Source organism: Agaricus bisporus, assembly GCF_000300575.1.
Source record: "Agaricus bisporus var. bisporus H97 unplaced genomic scaffold AGABI2scaffold_5, whole genome shotgun sequence".
In the NCBI taxonomy this organism is placed as follows: domain Eukaryota; kingdom Fungi; phylum Basidiomycota; class Agaricomycetes; order Agaricales; family Agaricaceae; genus Agaricus; species Agaricus bisporus.
This window is the reverse complement of record NW_006267368.1, coordinates 99,844-118,082: the sequence shown is the minus strand read 5'-3', so window position 1 is coordinate 118,082 and position 18,239 is coordinate 99,844. Positions and strand designations below refer to the sequence as shown.

At 45.9% G+C, this 18,239-nt stretch overlaps 8 protein-coding genes across 8 annotated transcripts; 2 read left to right on the top strand and 6 right to left on the bottom strand.

Annotated features, from left to right (window-relative positions):
* Positions 1-359: 359 nt before the first annotated feature.
* Positions 360-1,816, top strand: AGABI2DRAFT_203797 (hypothetical protein; the record flags this gene model as incomplete). The annotated part of the gene is made up of 5 exons (XM_006460612.1): positions 360-632; positions 692-921; positions 973-1,225; positions 1,284-1,413; positions 1,466-1,816. The coding sequence occupies exons 1-5, from the start codon at positions 448-450 to the stop codon at positions 1,814-1,816; spliced, it is 1,149 nt and encodes a 382-aa protein (XP_006460675.1). The 5' UTR covers positions 360-447.
* On the bottom strand, positions 1,783-2,689 carry AGABI2DRAFT_192296 (hypothetical protein). The gene is given in 3 exon segments (XM_006460611.1): positions 1,783-1,818; positions 2,077-2,122; positions 2,138-2,689. 2 exon segments carry the CDS (start codon positions 2,606-2,608, stop codon positions 2,105-2,107), a joined length of 489 nt encoding a protein of 162 aa, XP_006460674.1. The 5' UTR covers positions 2,609-2,689; the 3' UTR covers positions 1,783-1,818; positions 2,077-2,104.
* Positions 2,690-4,442: 1,753 nt separating this feature from the next.
* AGABI2DRAFT_192295 (hypothetical protein) lies at positions 4,443-5,619 on the top strand. The gene has a single exon (XM_006460610.1). It carries the CDS (start codon positions 4,618-4,620, stop codon positions 4,987-4,989), a length of 372 nt encoding a protein of 123 aa, XP_006460673.1. The 5' UTR covers positions 4,443-4,617; the 3' UTR covers positions 4,990-5,619.
* Positions 5,620-7,589: 1,970 nt separating this feature from the next.
* AGABI2DRAFT_192293 (hypothetical protein) lies at positions 7,590-7,979 on the bottom strand (the record flags this gene model as incomplete). Its single annotated transcript, XM_006460609.1, has 1 exon — positions 7,590-7,979. A coding segment is annotated over exon 1 (378 nt), but the record flags the coding sequence as incomplete, so codon positions are not given.
* Positions 7,980-9,027: 1,048 nt separating this feature from the next.
* On the bottom strand, positions 9,028-10,581 carry AGABI2DRAFT_117602 (hypothetical protein; the record flags this gene model as incomplete). The annotated part of the gene is made up of 1 exon (XM_006460608.1): positions 9,028-10,581. One exon carries the CDS (start codon positions 10,579-10,581, stop codon positions 9,028-9,030), a length of 1,554 nt encoding a protein of 517 aa, XP_006460671.1.
* Positions 10,582-10,919: 338 nt separating this feature from the next.
* On the bottom strand, positions 10,920-12,509 carry AGABI2DRAFT_117601 (hypothetical protein; the record flags this gene model as incomplete). The annotated part of the gene is made up of 1 exon (XM_006460607.1): positions 10,920-12,509. The coding sequence occupies one exon, from the start codon at positions 12,507-12,509 to the stop codon at positions 10,920-10,922; it is 1,590 nt and encodes a 529-aa protein (XP_006460670.1).
* Positions 12,510-13,189: 680 nt separating this feature from the next.
* AGABI2DRAFT_178137 (hypothetical protein) lies at positions 13,190-15,177 on the bottom strand (the record flags this gene model as incomplete). The annotated part of the gene is made up of 3 exons (XM_006460606.1): positions 13,190-13,314; positions 13,372-14,897; positions 15,014-15,177. 3 exons carry the CDS (start codon positions 15,175-15,177, stop codon positions 13,190-13,192), a joined length of 1,815 nt encoding a protein of 604 aa, XP_006460669.1.
* A 1,206-nt stretch (positions 15,178-16,383) lies between these two features.
* On the bottom strand, positions 16,384-17,964 carry AGABI2DRAFT_142832 (hypothetical protein; the record flags this gene model as incomplete). The annotated part of the gene is made up of 1 exon (XM_006460605.1): positions 16,384-17,964. One exon carries the CDS (start codon positions 17,962-17,964, stop codon positions 16,384-16,386), a length of 1,581 nt encoding a protein of 526 aa, XP_006460668.1.
* Positions 17,965-18,239: the final 275 nt, after the last annotated feature.

Sequence of the window (18,239 nt, the reverse complement as noted above, 5' to 3'; positions counted from 1 at the left end):
GTTGCAAACTTAGCGCCTTCTTACTACCGACACGTTGTAGTGGACTCTTCCGAGAATGCGTCGGATGCTGTGCAAACAAGTCTTCGCTGCCATGTGACCATTTCTTCCGACATTTGCTAGCGACTTGCTTGTCTCATCCTCAACTCGCTTATATTTATCGGTGAGGTTTTGAAACCGTTCCAGATACTTCCATTCAAAGCTCACAAAGATGTCAAGTAACAGATATATCAATCCAGCGCTGGATAAGCTGCATTCAACTCTGATATGCATCACACGCAAATCGAATTCAAGGGTCCGATACCGACTTTTTGGAACAATCCGCAGCAAACACTGCCTTTGCCAATCATATCATAGCGGGCGCATGCAATAATGTCGGAGGCATCCGATAATCTCTTGGTGACTTCCTGGGGGCAATCTCCTCCTTGACAACGACGCGCTCACATCACCATGGCCCAGAATCTCCATAGCATCCCGCCTTTGTTCGGCGGTTATCCAACACAAACGGACTTTATACCCTCTATAATAATCACGGTTCTCCATGTCCTCCTCTTGCCTCTCTTCATCTATCGCTGTTGTCATAAATCGTCAAGGACGGTCGTTTTGAATGGAATGATAGCATTTGCAATCGAGAGGTCAGTCTCTCGCAAAGATTGGGCTTGAAGCTCGCTTAACAATGACGTTTCGCTTGTAGATCAATTGCGTTTGGCCTTCGAACCGCTCTCACTGTTGTTCCGCGCTCTGAAGAGGCTCTGAATGACATTGAAGGGGCGTTGGAGTACATGCAAACAACGATCTTCATGGCAATGTTGCCCATAGCTCAAGATTTGGCGATGTTAATCCGGACAATACTCGTCAACGCGACGTATGGTTCAGAAATTGCAAAAGAAATCCCTCAACTTCAAGAATGTTTACAACATCCAGGTCCTTCAGACACAGAGTCTATCACAAAAATATCAAAAATGGATTGGAAAGACGATGGTATTTCAACCACAAATACACTTTTCGCAAAATCAGAATGGTCGTTTTCTGGGACAACTGCTGTTATTCAATACGATGATGAGGAACTTGACGTTGATCAACCTCGACTACGTTTTTGGTTTCGAAGAATGCATGATGGAATGACGATTTCGTTTCTTGCTGTTCTTGCTATCGGCTCGGCTGGGAGTTGTCTGACGATAATACAGCGGAATGATCCTGTCAAGACGAAAAGGAATCAGATTTTGAGGTAATCTGAATTTATTCGTTTTCACTCCGCTCAAGTCATTGACCTTGCTTGAATATAGATATGTCGCTGCTTCTCTGAGCGTTGCAACACTCTTGTTTATGAATGCCCTGGTTATTTGGGCACGGATCAATGTCCCTCGGTTAAACAAAAAAGCGACTCACTACGTATTCCTAATATCACTTCTTTTGGTGAGTTCGTCGCATATCAGCTCATCCACTCTAAACCTAATATTCCTTCAAGATCATTCCAACCCTCTATCGAATCTCAATCATGTCCCAACACACAACATCCTACTACTCATCAGAACCCTCATCACAAAACGACTTATCCTCCAAACTCATATTCTATTTCATCAACGTCTTGCCAGAATGGGCTGCTGTCCTTCTTTGCGTATCTATCAACGTACGACAGGTGTTCCAAACCGGACTTAACGGAGATTCTAGATGGTGGGATGAGACGCAGAAAGAGAAGGAGAAGAGGGTGATGAAAGAAAGAGAAAAAGAGTTGAGAAGGGGTGATCGGTTGGTTAGTACTCCGGTCATTTCGATGCTGAGTAGAGGAAGAATTGCGACGCCATTGATATCCTCGTGAAGACGAATCAATACTACCTACATCTTTTCCTTTCTCCTTGGGTTCGGTGAATATAATAATGTATTTTATAGCGAGCTCATGAGATTCAAAGTTGAACGTTGAAGCTTGAAGCTTGAAGGCCCAAAATACTATGCACTAAGCCTTGTCCGAATAACAACCCGATTACGCCTTGAGTACAATGTAACAATTAACGCAGAATGCGGTATATATCTAAAGTGATTGTTGGCAGGAGATAAAGCATTCAAAGGCAAAAGACAAAGAACTAGATATAGAATGTCAAAACATTGGCTAATTCTCGAATACCAAATTGAATTCTCGGGTATCTAATTCCCAATCCACTTCTTTCGCTTGGGATATAAGATGCTTCAATGCACCGTAGTGAGCGCTCGACGCCCAGTCAGGGACTTTGTATGTGTGCCGAAATGAAAATTCAATTAAGCGGCCACGATGTCCCCGCTCAGCTGAGGAGTTGGCGTAAGGTGGTAGTGTGAGGCTGTCGGGGTCGACTTCTAAACTTGTCCAGGGTATAGGTCCATAGCGCCTTGAATATAGTATGACGATCAATGCAGAGCATGGTAGATCATTATATGAGATTATGTTCAAGCCCTGCAGGTGTGGAAACAGGTTCCCATTTCCCGGTGTAATAGTAAGTCTATTTAACCATTGTCGGTTAAGATCGGCCTCCCACCCCAGGATGACGTCCAATGTTTTCAAGCTCTTGAAAATGCCAAAGTATTCGCTGATGCAAGACCTCGGTAAAGGTTGGAATTTGAGATGCTCTATTTCCTGCATAGAGGTAAAGAAGTTTCGAGTGGAAGGATGGTCGCTTGGTGCCCTTGCACGCCAATCCAAATAACGCAGGTTGGGGAAGCGAAAGTGGGTAAATAACCGGATGCACCAAGGATCATAGATTGAATCTTCATCTTGACATTCGACACACCATCCAAACTTTGTAGTCAGGGGCATATCAACGAGGACATGAGGCTTGGGGAACCATGCTTGCTCCTGTTTATCGTCGAAATACAGCTGGTAAGAAAAATCGATGAAATGTGGATGGGAGGAAAGAAACGAGAGGGCATGTTCGGGATCCATGTGGCAGAGCTTTATTGTGGTAATATGTTTCCAAGGAAACTCCAATCCGGCTGGCATCGTAATACGACTCAGCATGTACAATGAGAATGTCCGAAGGAGAGGGCTGTTACGGAAAAGAACCCGGGGAGACGGTGATGTCTCACAGGCCCAATACAAATCCAGCTCCACGAGTTTGGTGAACTCTACCTCTCTTTGGGCATAGTCAATGAGGGAAGGGCACAAACATTGGACTTCTCCTGGTGAAAATTCGCGGCAATCATCGTATACATGAAAAGATTGCAGCTTTCCAGGATTCTCTTCCAGAATAACGTGGAAAATTTGGTCGATAATCTCCCGCCCAGATTCCACGTTCAAATTATATATCCAAACAGATAATCCCGCAGCGCCTGCATGCTTGTAGTAGTGCCGGAGGAGGGACACGCAGTCCGGCGTCGTGGTCGTCACCCTGCAACCGCCCTCTTCATGATGAATAGCGAAAGTGTTCCAAAATAGAGGATTGGATCGCGTAGCATGATACCAGTGCGAGCAGACACTACCGAGTTCAAACAAATCGTCCGTAGTAACGAGGGTGCTCGGTCGATCACCGTCAATCCATTCATTTCGTATGGGTCCTATGGCTAGCGAAATGATACGAGAGAACAGTTCGGCAGGCAGGCGGCAGATGGGTGATTCGAGGAGGTTGCGCTGTCGGAGGAGAGCTGTGCGCCTTTTGATCAATCGACTGATATCAGCATCAAGTATTGCAACTTCAGAGTCGATTTGCGGAGTTTGCATGGTTTTGGGTTTGAGTGGTTTCAAATAAAGAACGTGTCAAGTTTCAACTTTACTAGTACGTATACTACGTAATTACTATCTAACCAGGCAAGGCAACTCTTCGGCGCCCGCAATTACCATTAATGACATTAGTCCCAAGTTATTGTGACCTGAATCCGAATGCCAAAAAGTCTTTGATGGATCCCAAAAAAAAAACTACGACATACTGTCATACATGGTCTTCCAATCACCCAATTCAATCCCAAACCACTGTCAGATTCACTGGTATCTCGTATACTAACAGCCTCGATCAACAGCTTTCGCAAATTTATCTTGAAAGCCCAAGTATCCTCATGGCATGCCAGCGATCTGTTCCATCAATCAATATATCATGTTGCGACTTGCTGGATCGCTTCTTCACTGGCATGTAGTATTGGACCACAAAATTTGTCGAGGGAGGTAAGTGGACCAGTAATATTTTCGTGTTTGGATAGAATCGAGTGTATTCAAAGAAGACGTAGCTTTATACAAGGTAATTCCGTCGTTAGCAAGGGCCATGGGAATAAATTCATGTTTGAGGAGATTACTGATGTTTTCGAGTGCCAGTGTCGTTGCCCTTTGGCGATGTTAGTCCGGACAATACTCGTCAACGCGACGTATGGTTCAAAAATTGCAAAATAAATCCCTCATCTCCAAGAATGTTTACAACATCCAGGTCCTTCAGACACAGAAGCTATCACAAAATTTTCAAAAGTGGATTGGAGAGGCGATGGTATTTCGACAAGTACAGATAAAGTGTTCAAACGTAAAAGACAAGAACTAGATACTGAATGTCAAACGATGGCTAATTTTCAAATACCAGTTTGATTTCTGAGGAATCTAATCCCCAATGCACTTCTATTGCTTGGGATATAAGATTTTTCAATGCGCCGTAGTGAGCGCTCGACTCCCAGGCCATGGCTTTAAATGACGTTGTCCGCAATGAACATTCAATCAAGCGACCGCGATGCTCCCACTCAGCCGATGAGCCAACGTTAGGTGGTAATATAAGGCTGTCAAGGTCTACTTCCAAACTTGTCCAGGGTATTGGTCCGTTACGCCTTGAGTATAGTATCGCAATCAATGCGGAGCATGGTGTATCAACCGAGTTTGAGATTATTTTTAAAACCTGTAGGTGTGGAAACACATTCCCATCTCCCGGCGTAATGGCTAGTTTCTTTAACCATTGTCGGCTAAGATCGGCTTCCCACCCCAGGTTGATGTCCAGTGATTTCAAGTTCTTAAAAATGCCAAAGTGTTGGCTGATGCAAGACCTCTGTAAAGGTTGAAACTCGAGGTGCTCTAATTCCTGTATAGAGGTAAAGAAATCTCGAGTGGAAGGATGATCGCTTGGTGCATTTGCACGCCAATCCAAATAACGCAGATTGGGGAAGCGAAAGTGGGTAAATAACCGGATGTACCAAGGATCATAGATTGAACTTTCATCTCGACAACGAACGCGCCATCCAAACTTCGTAGTCAGGGGCATATCAAAGAGAACATGAGTCGGGGGAAGCCATGTCTGCTCCCGCTGATCGTCGAAATACAGCTCGAAAGAAAAATCGATGAAATGTGGATGCAAGGAAAGAAATTCGAGAGCATGTTCGGGATCCATGTGGCAGAGTTTTACGGTGGTAATATGTATCCAAGGAAACTCCAATCCGGTTGGCATCATAGTACGGCTCGGCATGTACAATGAGAATGTCCGAAGGAGAGGGCTGTTACGGAAAAGAACCCGGGGAGACGCTGATATCTCACAGGCCCATTGAAATTCCAGCTCCACTAGTTTAGTGAATTCTACTTCTCTTTGAGCATATTCAACGAGGGAAGGGCACAAACAGTGGACCTGTTCTCGTGGAAATTCAAGGCAATCATCGAATATATGAAATGATCGCAGCTTTCCAGGATTCTCCTCCAAGATAACATGGAAAATTTGGTCGAGAATCTCCAGCCCAAATTCCACGTGAAAATCATATATCCAAACAGATAAACCAGCTGCTCCTGCGCGCTGGTAGTAGTATCGGAGGAGGGACACGTAGTCCGGCGTGGTGGTCGTCACCCTGTAACCGCCCTCTTCATGATGAATAGCGAAAGTGTTCCAAAATTGAGGATTGGATCGCGTAGCATGGTACCAGTGCGAGCAGACACTACCGAGTTCAAACAAATCCTCCGTAGTAGCGAGGGTGCTCGGTCGCTCGCTGTCATTCCGAGTCCATACATCTCGTATGGAAAGCGAAATGATACGAGAGAACAGTTCAGCAGGCAGGCGGCAGATGGGCGATTCGAGGATGTTGCGCTGTCGGAGGAGAGCTGCGCGCCTTTTGCTTAATCGACTGATATCAGCATCAAGTATTGCAACTTCAGAGTCGATTTGCGTAGTTTGCATAGTTTCGAGCTTGAGTGGTTTTAATCAAAGAACGTGCCATCAGCGCGTGTACTACGTGATTATTATCTAGCCAGACAAGGCAACTCTTCGGTGCCTGCAATTACCGTTAATGACATTCGTCTCAAGTTATTGTGGCCTGAATCCGAATGCCAACAAGTCTTTAATGGATCCCAAAAAAAAAAACTACGACATACTGTCATACATGGTCTTCCAATCACCCAATCCAACCCCAAACCACTGCCAGATTCACTGGCATCTCCTCACATAACAGCCTCAACAGCTTTCGCAAATCCCTCTTGAAAACCAGAGTATCCTCCGCCAAGCCGGAGATCCGTTCCATCGATCAATATCTCGTGTTGCGACTTGCTGGATCGCTTTTTCACTTCAGCCACAGAATCCGAGTCTATCACAAAAATTCCAAAAGTGGATTGGAGACGATGGTATTTCGACGACAAGTACAGATAAAGTGTTCAAAGGTAAAAAAACAGAATGTCAAATAATGGCTAATTTTCAAATACCAATTTGATTTCTCGGATATTTAATCCCCAATCCACTTCTTTTGCTTGGGATACAAGATTCTGCAATGTGTCGTAGTGAGCACTCGACGCCCAGGGGATGGCTTTATATGACGTTGTCCGAAATGAACATTCAATCAAGCGACCGCGTTGCTCCCACTCAGCCGATGAGCCAACGTTAGGTGGTAATATGAGGCTATCAAGGTCAACTTCTAAAGTCGTCCAGGGTATTGGTCCGTTGCGTCTTGAGTATAGTATCGCAATCAATGCGGAGCATGGTGTATCAACCGTGTTTGAGATTATATTTAAAACCTGTAGGTGTGGAAACAGGTTCCCATCTCCTGGCGTAATGGCTAGTTTCTTTAACCATTGTCGGCTTAGATCGACTTCCAAACCCAGGTTGACGTCCAGTGATTTCAATTTCTTGAAAATGCCAAAGTATTGGCTAATGCAAGACCTCTGTAAAGGTTGAAACTCGAGGTGCTCTAGTTCCTGCATAGAGGTAAAGAAGTCTCGAGTAGAAGGATGGTCGCTTGGTGCATTTGCGCGCCATTCCAAATGACGTAGGTTGGGGAAGCGAAAGTGGGTAAACAACCGGATGTACCAAGGATCATACATTGAACTTTCATCTCGACAACGAACATGCCATCCAAACTTCGTAGTCAGGGGCATATCAAAGAGGACATGAGGTGGGGGAAGCCAAGTTTGCTCCTGATTATTGTTAAAATACCGATGGAAAGAAAAGCCGGTGAAATGTGGGTGCAAGGAAAGAAATGAGAGGGCATGTTCGGGATCCGCGTGGCAGAGCTGTATTGTGGTAATATGTTTCCAAGGAAACTCCAATCCGGTTGGTATCATAGTACGGCTTGGTATGTACAATGAGAATGTCCGAAGAAAAGGGCTGTTACGGAAAAGAATCTGGGGAGACGGTGATATCTCATAGTCCCATTGACAGGCCCATTGAATTTCCAGCTCCACTAGTTTGGTGAATTCTATGTCTCTTTGAGCATAGTCGATGAGGAACGGGCACAAACATTCGACTTGTTCTGGTGGGAATTCAAGGCAATCATCGAATACATGGAATGATTTCAGCTTTCCAGGATTCTCTTCCAAAATAACGTGGAAAATTTGGTCGAGAATCTCCCGCCCAGGTTCCACGTTAAAATCATATATCCAAACAGATAATCCCGCTGCTCCTGCGTGCTGGTAGTAGTACCGGAGGAGGGACACGTAGTCCGGCGTCGTGGTCGTCACCCTGTGATCGCCCTCTTCATGACGAATAGCGAAAGTGTTCCAAAATTGAGGATTGGATCGCGTAGCATGATACCAGTGCGAGCAGACGCTACCAAGTTTAAACAAATCCTCCATAGTAGCGAAGGTGCCCGGTCGGTCACCATCATTCCATGCACTGTCTCGTATGGGTTCGATGGCAAGCGAAATGATGCGAGAAAAAAGTTCGGCAGGCAAGCGGCAGATGGGCGATTCGAGGAGGTTGCGCTGTTGGAGGAGAGCTGCGCGCCTTTTGCTTAAGCGACTGATATCAGCATCAAGTATTGCAACTTCCGAGTCGATTTGCGTAGTTTGCATGGTCTTGACCTTGAGTGGTTTCAATCAAAGAATGTGCCATCAGCTTAACTAGCGCGTATGCTACGTAATCATTATCTAGGCAACTCTTTGGCGCCTGCAATTACCGTTAATGACATTAGTCCCAAGTTATCATCGTGATTCGGAATCCGAATGCCAGAAAGCCTTCGATGGATCCCAGAAGAAATTACGACATACATGGTCAAGTTCTGATCCCCCCAATCTAATCCCAAATGACCACTGGATTCACTAGTATCTCCTCGTATAGCAGTCTCAACAGCTTCTGCAAGTTCTCTCAAAACCAAAGTACTTATTCTCGCCAAGTTCACGAGATCGATTCCATCGATATCTCGTGTTATGACTTGCAGCGCTTTTTGAATCGCTTCTCCACGTTCTGGACCACGGAGTGTTGAGAGAGGTAAGTAGATCATTCTGTCGTTAGCAAGGGCACTGATAGGAAGCAAATTATGTTTGAGGAGATCAGATAGCGGTACGAGACTCGAAAAGGGAACTTGAAGGAGACTTGCCGGAAGACGTTGATGAACGAAAAATCACGAATCGAAAAGGGGCATGGAGTTGGCAGTTGGTACTCCGGTCAATTCGATGGGGAGCCGGAAGAGTTGCAACTACCTGCTATTACCTCCATGTTTTATTTTTTCCCAATTGGGAGTTCCATGATACCGCTTAAGAATCCAGCTTGAAAGTTCAAAACATCTATAATTCGATAGAACATGCCAATCGCACTTGAACATAATGTCACGATCAATGTACATGAAGTGAATTTGGATGGGAGGTAAGGGGAAAGGCAAGGAGCTAAATACGGGACACGAAAAAAAAACGGACTAATTCTCGAACATCAATTTGATTCCTGGAAATTTTAATCCCCCATACACCTCTTTTGCTTTGGATATAAGATTCCGCAGCGCGCCATAATGAGGGCTCGACGCCCAGTTGATCTCGCTAATTCTTTCCGGCGCAGTATTTTCAAACGAAAATTCAACCAAGCGACCACGATGCTGCAACTGAGCAGATGAGCCAACGTAAGGCGGTAGTGTGAGGCTATCGAGGTCAACTTCCGACCTTGTCCAAGGTATAGGCCCGCAGATCCTTGAATATAGTACCGCGATCAATGCAGAGCACGGTGGATCACTGCATGAGGTCACATTTAAAACCTGCAGGTATGGAAACAGGTTCCCATTTCCCGGCGTAATGATAAGCTTCTTCACCCACTGTCGATCAAAATCGGCTTCCTGACCCAATTTAATGTCCAGCGTTTTTAGGTTCTTGAAAATGTCGAAGTATTGGCTAATGGAAGACCTCGCTGAAGGGTGAAACCCGAGACGCTCTAGTCGCTGCATAGAAGCAAAAAACTCCCGGGTGGAAGGATTGTTGCTTGGCGCCGGTGCACACCAATCCAACTGGCGTAGATTGGGGAAGCCAAAGTGGGCAAATAATAGCTGGGTGTTCCAAGGATCATACCTTGAGCTTTCATCTCGACAGGAGTTACGCCATCCGAACTTCGTGGTCAGCTGCATATCAAAGAGGACATGAGGCTTAGGAAACCATGTTCGCGAGCCCTTGAAATAGTCGAAAGATTGCTCGAAAGAAAAATCGGTGAAATGGGGATGCGAAGAAAGCAACAGGAGAGCATATTCGAGATTTGTGCGGCAGATTTTCATTGTGGTAATGCGATTCCAAGGAAACATCATATTGTGTCTTGGTATGTCCAACGAGACTGTCCTAAGGAGAGGGCTATTGCGGAAAAGAGAACAAGGAGGCGCTGGTAATTCCCAATCCCAACTGAATTCCAGCTCCACAAGTCGAGTGAATTGGACATCTCTTTGAGCATAGTCAAAGATGGAAGTAGCGATACAATAATCATGTTCGGGAGGGTAGAAATCCCATACATGAAAGGATCTCAGTTTCCCCGCATTCTCTTCCAAGATAATTGGGAAAATTTGGTGGAGCATATGCCCCGGCCTTGAGGGCACATGTATATGATATATCCAAACGGATAATCCCGCTGAGCCTACATGCTTGTAGTAGTATCGGAGGAGGGACGCATAGTCCGGCACCGACTCGTCCGTAACATCTATGTCACAAAGGGCGAAAGTGCCCCAGAATTGGGTATCAGATCGCGTAGCGTGATACCAGTGTGAGCAGACACTGCCGAGACGAAACAAATCCTTCGTATTAGGGATGGTAGTGGGTTGGTTTTGCTGGTTGTATTGTATGGGAATGATGGAAACCGAAATGATACGAGAAAACACTTCGGCGGGAAGGCGGCAGATGGGTGATTCGAGGAAATTACGGCGGTGAAGGAGATCTGCACGTCTTGCGTGAGATTGACCAGGGCCATCAGCATCAAGCATGGCAGCTCGAGATTCGAGCTGCATGGTTCTGGGCTTGTTTCGAGCAGAATCTGCCAGGTTGTGAGTACGTAATGAAGGCTCATAGCAACCTCGGAGTAAGTTCGGAGCTCCATCAGCCGTCAATAGCATTAATCCTCTCATGAACTCAAATTCACGAGATTCCATATTTGTTATGAGTAAAACTCAAAGGTTCAAGTAAACTGTGCCTTGTGCCGTAAATTGTAACTTGAGTACTACAGTATCAAAATGAACGGAGGGAGACATACAGTGTATTTATAGTGAATGTTGACGGGAGGTAAGACTTCTAAAGGAGAAAGCCAAAGTTGAAGGAATTACACGCATGCAGGACATAAAGACAGTGGCTAATTCTCGTATATCAATTTGAATCGTGGAAAATCCAGTCCTCCATACACAGTTTTCGCTTGGGATATAAGATTCACCAGCGCGCCGTAGTGAGGGTTGGAGTCAAGCATCGTAAATCCCCTCGGTGACTGGTACAAAAATTCATGCAAGTGGCTATGATACTCCAACTCCGCCGATGAGTCAACGCGGGGTGGTAATGTGAGGCTGTCGAGGTCAACTTCTAAACTTGTCCATGGTATAGGTCCATAGCGCCTCGAGTATAGTATCGCAATCAGTGCAGAGCATGATATGTCGTTAGAGTATGAGGTTATGTTTAAAACCTTTAGGCGCGGAAACAGGTTCCCATTTCCCGACGTAAGGATAAGTTTCTTTACCATTTGTCGATCAAAATCGGCTTCCCACCCCAGATTGACGTCCAGTGTTTTCAAGTTCTCGAAAACGTCGAAGTATTGGCTGATGCAAGACCTCGCTGAAGAGTGAAACCTGAGACACTCTAGCCGCTCCATAGAAGCAAAGAAGTTCCGAGTGGAAGGGTTGTCGCTTGGTGCCACTGCTCTCCAGTCCAAATGGCGAAGGTTGGGGAAGCGAAAGTGGGTAAAAAGCTGGATGCACCAAGGATCGCGTCCATTTGGGTCCAGACAGTGGGAAGTCCATTGCAACTTTGTAGTCGATTGCATATTAAAGAGGGCTTGAGACGGGGGGAGCCATGTTTTCTCCTCAGTGTCCTCACCATAGTACCCAGTCAAGTGGAAAGAAAAATCGTTAAAATGAGGATGCAAGGAAAGAAATTTGAGGGTGTGTTCAGGATCGGTGTGGCGGAGTTTTATTGTGGTAATATGTTTCCAAGGAAATTCCAATCTGGTTTGCGTCAAGCTTTCTCCCAGTATGTCCAATGAGAGTGTTCGAAGGAGAGGACTGTTGCGGAAAAGAACATGGGAAGACGTGGGTAGCTCGCAGCTCCAATTGAATTCTAGCTCGACGAGTTTGGTGAATTGGACGTCTCTCTGAGCATAGTCAAAGATGGAGGGGCATATACATTCAGCTTGAGTCTGTCCCGTCGAATCTTGAGGGCAATCGTCCCACACGTGAAAAGATTTCAGCTTCCCAGGATTCTCTTCCAAAATAACTCGGATAATTGGGTCGATCATCTCCAGCCCATACTCCACGTTGAAATTGTATATCCAAACAGATAGACCAGCTGTGCCTACATGCTTGTAATAGTGCCGGAGAAGGGACATGTAGTCTGGCATTGAGGTTATCATTGTGTCCGAGTCCTCACCCGGGCCTTCCACGCCATGAATAGCGAAAGTGTTCCAAAATTGGGTATCGGATCGCGTAGCATGATACCAGTGCGAACAGACACTACCGAGAAGAAACAAATCCTTCGTGCGAAGGATGGTACTGGGTAGGTCATTCCGTTCACGTCGGATTGAAGTAATGGAAAACCAAACAATGCGAGAAAACAGTTCAGTAGGCAGGCGGCAGATGGGTGATTCGAGGAAGTTGCGCTGTCGGAGGAGATCGGCACGCCTTCTGTAAGATTGGTTGGTATCAATCTCGACTACGGCAGTTTGAGGTTCGAGCTGCATGGTTTGGGGCTTGAAGCCAACTTGAAGCTTTGAAGTTGTGGCTCGGTTAAACTCTCCCTTGCCAACGTTCGAGAGTTCGACGTCAACGTTGGTACGTAATCATCATCAAGCCCTGACACCGCAAGCTCGAACTCGGCGTATTCGGCGCCTGCAAAACCGTCGACTGGCCGTCGATCGAATTACTGCAAAGTTGTCATGGATCTGCCAGTGAATGCCAAAAAGTCTTTCATAGAACCCAGAAACAAAACCTACGACGTACACGGTCACTCTTCTAACCACTTCATACCAATCTCAAACCGCTGGTGGATTCAATATCCCAAGGCCATCGTGTAGTAGCAACCTTAGCAACCTTAGCATCTTAAGCTTATACAGGTTCTCTCAAAGCCAAATTATCCGCAGAGAAAGATTGCGACTATCTGCGACTACCTTCACCTTTTATTTTATTTTTGGATTCGGTGGATATACTGCATGGTATCTCATTTCGAGTCCATGGGGCCCCATACTTCGTATCAATTCGATTTGAAGGTTCAAAAAAGCTGAATCTTGTCCACAGTACAAATCAATTCCATCCTGAGTACATTAACGCTGGACACCAGGTATATAAAGTGAATTTGGAAAGAAGACAAGACGTTCAAAGAGAAAGGCAAAAAAAAATACTACATACGGGACGCAAACGTTGGTTAATTCTCGAATACCAATTTGATCTCTGGGAGATCTAATCCCCCATAAACCTCGTTTGCTTGCGATATAAGGATCTCCAACGCGCCATAGTTACAGCTCGATGCCCAGTCAACCTTCTCAAATACTCCAGGCATTTTTTTATGAAACGAAAATTCAAACAAATGACCATTGCGATGCTCACGTTCAGCCAATGAGCCAACGTAAGGTGGAATTGTGAGACAATCAAGGTCAACTTCCAAGCTCGACCGAGGGATAGGTCCGATGCAGCGTGAATATAGTATCACAATCAGCGCAGAGCATGGCGTATCATTCGAGCCTGAGGTTATTCTTAAACCCCGCAAGTGTGGAAGTAGGTTCCCATTTCCTGGCGTTATGATAAGCTTCTTTAACCACTGTTGGTTAAATTCGTCATCATATCCCAAAACGACATCCAATGTCTTCAAGTTATCGAAAAGGTCGAAGTACTGACTGATGCAGGATCTCGGTAAAGGTTCAAACTCGAGGTGCTCTAGTTGCTGCATAGCGGCAAAAAAGCTTTGAGTGGAAGGGTGGTCACTTGGCGCCGTCGCGTTCCAAACCAAATGGCGTAGGTTTGGGAAGCGAAAGTGGGTGAATAGTAACTGGATATACCAAGGATCATACCTTGAATGTTCATCTACAAGGCGGATACACCATCCAAACTTTGTAATCAGCTGCATTTCAAAGAGGGCTTGGGACGGGGCAGACCATGTATGCTCCGTGTGAGAATTGTCGAAGAACATCTCAAAAGAAAACTCGGTGAAATGGGGATGTGAGGAAAGAAGCACGAGTGCATACTCGGGATACGTGTGGCAGAATTTCACTGTGGTAATACGACTCCAAGGAAAGTCCAATGTGGTTGGTATCATGCTATTTCCCGGTATGTCCAATGAGAGCTTCCGAAGGAGAGGGCTATTGCGGAAAAGGACACAGGGAGACTCTGATTCCTCGAAGGTCCAACAGAATTCCAGCTCTACGAGTTGAGTGAATTGGACCTCTCTCTGAGCATATTCAACGATAGGAGACGAGATACAGTAAGCATCTTCTGCAGAGTAGAAATCCCATACGTGAAAGGATCTTAGCTTCCCCGCATTCTCTTCGAAGATAGTTTGGAAAATTTGGTGGAGCATATCCCCCGGCCTCAAGGGTATATGCATATCATATATCCAAACGGATAATCCCGCGGTGCCTACGTGCTTGTAGTAGTGCCGGAGTAGGGACGCGTAGTCTGGTGTCGAGGTTATTGACTCTTCATCTATGTCACGAAGGGCGAAAGTGCCCCAAAATTGGGTATCAGACCGCGTAGCGTTATACCAGTGTGAGCAGACACTGCTGAGACGAAACAAATCCTTCGTATTAGGGATGGTAGTGGGTCGGTCTATCCAGTCATATTGTATGGGAGTGATGGATTGTGAAATGATACGAGAAAACAGTTCGGCGGGAAGGCGGCAGATGGGTGATTCGAGGAGGTTGCGCTGGTGGAGGAAATCCGTGTGCCTTTCGTACAGTTGGCTGGAATCAGCATCAAGTATGGCAAATTTAGGGTCGAGCTGCATGGTTTGTGGCTTGAAGCTTGAAGTCGTGGCTCGGTTCAAGCTCTCTTGCCAACTTAACGTTCGAAAGTTCAACGTCAACGTTGGTACGTAATCATCATCAAGCCACCGCAAAGGCTCGAACTTGGCGTTGCGCCTGCAAAGCCGTCGACTGGCCGTCAATCGCAATATTATCGCATTACTGCCAAGTTATCATGGATCTGAATGCCAGAAAGTCATTCATAGATCCCAGAAACAAAACCTACGACATACATCATTGGTCTTCTAATCACTTCAATCCAAATGATCTCAAACCCGCTGGATTCACCATCCCCTTCGAGTCGTATAGCAACCTCAGTACCTTCTGCGTGCTCTCTCAAACTTGAAGCCAAAGTATCCGCAGAAGAATAATTGTGACTATCTGCGACTACCTTCATCTTTCACTTCTCTCGGGGCGGGGACGGTGCGGTGTCACGGCCGAGCCCGCCGATTGGCTGATTCGGTGAACATAATGCATCATATCTTATCTCGAGTCCATAATGCTCCATACCTCTTATGGGTGAAACTCGAAGATTCAAAAAGCTGAGTCGTGTCCGAAGTACATGTCAATTCCATCTTGAGTACATTAACGCTGAACACCGAGTGAAAGGCCACCGTGTTGTGACCGAGCGGCCTCACTAAGGAGGTAGTACGTGTTGAGGAAGGAACGAGGGAGATATAGTGGACTCAAAATATATTAATGAGAGAGAGAGAAAAGGAAGGTATCGAACGAATACAGTGTCTTAGTCTGAAATGCTCTCGTGCGTACTACCGGATTTGGGATACACCGGGGATCTAAAGTGAATTTGGACCCGACAGGAGACCAGACGTTCAAAAGGGAAAAGCAAAAAAAGCTACATGCGGGACGCCAAAAACATAATTTAATTCTCGAATACCAATTTGATTTCCGGGAGATCCTCCCCCATAGACCTCTTTTGTTTGCGATATAAGGTTCTCCAACGCGCCATAGTGACAGCTCGACGCCCAGTCTACCTTCTCGAATACTCCGGGTACTTTTCTATTAGATGAAAAATTGAGACAAGTGGCCACGATGCTCACGTTGAGCTGATGAGCGAATGTAAGCTGGAATTATGAGACGGCCGAGGTCACCTTCCAGGCTCGACCGAGGGATAGGTCCGATCCGCCTTGAATATAGTATTGCAATCGCCGCAGAGCATGGTACATCATTCGAGCTTGAGATAATTTTCAAACCCCGCAAATGTGGAAGTAGGTTCCCATTTCCTGGCGTCATGATAAATTTCTTTAACCACTGTTGGTTAAAATCGTCATCATATCCCAGAACGACATCTAGTGTTTTCAAGTTCTCGAAAACGTCGAAGTATTGGCTGATACAAGATCTCGATAAAGGGCTAATCCTCTCATGAACTCAAATTCACGAGGTTCCATATTTATTATGAGTAAAACTCAAAGGTTCAAGTAAACTATGCCTTGTGCCGTAAACTGTACCTTGAGTACTACAGTATCACAATGAACAGAGGGAGACATACAGTGTATTTATGGTGAATGTTGACGGGAGGTAAGATTTTTAAAGGAGAAAGCCAAAGTTGAAGGAATTACATGCTTGCGGGTCATAAAGATAGTGGCTAATTCTCGAATATCAATTTGAATCGTGGAAAATCCAGTCCTCCATGCACATTTTTCGCTTGGGATATAAGATTCACCAGCGCGCCGTAGTGAGGGTTGGAGTCAAGCATCGTAAATCCCCTCGGTGACTGGTACAAAAATTCATGCAAGTGGCTATGATACTCCAACTCCGCCGATGAGTCAACGCGGGGTGGTAATGTGAGGCTGTCGAGGTCAACCTCTAAACTTGTCCACGGTATGGGTCCATAGCGCCTCGAGTATAGTATCGCAATGAGTGCAGAGCATGATACGTCGTTAGAGAATGAGGATATGTATAAAAACCTTAGGCGTGGAAACAGGTTCCCATTTCCCGACGTAAGGATAAGATTTTTTACCATTTGTCGATCAAAATCGGCTTCCCACCCCAGATTGATGTCCAGTGTTTTCAAGTTCTCGAAAACGTCAAAGTATTGGCTGATGCAAGACCTTGCTGAAGGGTGAAACCTGAGACGCTCTAGTCGCTGCATAGAAGCAAAGAAGTCCCGAGTGGAAGGAATCGCACTTGGTGCCACCGCTCTCCAGTCCAAATAGCGAAGGTTGGGGAAGCGAAAGTGGGTAAAAAGCTGGATGCACCAAGGATCGCGCCCATTTGGGTCTATACATTGGGAATTCCATTGCAACTTTGTAGTCGATTGCATATCAAAGAGGGCTTGAGACAGGGGAAACCATGTTTGCTCTTCACCATCGTACCCAGCCAAGTCGAAAGAAAAATGGTCGAAATGCGGATGCAAGGAAAGAAATTTGAGGGCGTGTTCAGGATCGTAGTGGCGGAGTTTTATTGTAGTAATATGTTTCCAAGGAAATTCCAATCTGATTCGCGTCATGATATCTCCCACTATGTCTAATGAGAGTGTTCGAAGGAGAGGACTGTTGCGGAAAAGGACATGGGAAGACGTGGGTAGCTCGCAGCCCCAATTGAATTCTAGCTCGACGAGTTTGGTGAATTGGACGTCTCTCTGAGCATAGTCAAAGATGGGAGAGCATATACATTCAGCTAGAGTTTCTCCCGTCGAATCTTGAGGGCAATCGTCCCACACGTGAAATGATTTCAGCTTCCCAGGATTCTCTTTCAAAATAACTCGGATAATTGGATCGATCATCTCCAGCCCATATTCCACGTTGAAATTATATATCCAAACGGATAGTCCAGCTGTGCCTACATGCTTGTAATAGTGCCGGAGAAGGGACACGTAGTCTGGCATTGAGGTTATTATTGTGTCCGAGGTTGCACCCGGGCCTTCCGGGCCATGAATAGCGAACGTGTTCCAAAATTGGGTATCGGATTGCGTAGCATGATACCAGTGCGAGCAGACACTACCGAGATAAAGCAGATCTTCCGTGCGAAAGATGGTACTGGGTCGGTCATTCCGTTTACGTCGGATGGAAGCAATGGAAAACCAAACGATGCGAGAAAACAATTCAGCAGGCAGGCGGCAGATGGGTGATTCAAGGAAGTTGCGCTGTCGGAGGAGATCGGCACGCCTTCTGGAAGATTGGTTGGTATCAATCTCGACTATGGCAGTTTGAGGTTCGAGCTCCATGGTTGAACGTTGACGTTGAGGGCTTGAAGCTTCAAGTTGTGGCTCGGTTCAAGCTCTGTTGCCAGCGTTCAAAAGTTCAACATTGGTACGTAATATTCATCAAGCCCTGGCACGGCAAGCTCGAGCTCGGCGTGTTCGGCGCCTGCAAAGCCGTGACTGGCCATCAATCGCATTACTGCCAAGTTATCATTAATTTGATTGCCAAAAAGTCTGTCAGAGATCCCAGAGACAAAAGCTACAACATACATGGTCACTCTTCTAACCACTTCATACCA

Excerpts from the sequence above, each read along its gene's own strand:
- AGABI2DRAFT_192295 (XM_006460610.1), top strand. The coding sequence starts at position 4,618 with ATGGCTTTAAATGACGTTGTCCGCAATGAACATTCAATCAAGCGACCG.
- AGABI2DRAFT_192296 (XM_006460611.1), bottom strand. The coding sequence starts at position 2,608 with ATGCAGGAAATAGAGCATCTCAAATTCCAACCTTTACCGAGGTCTTGC.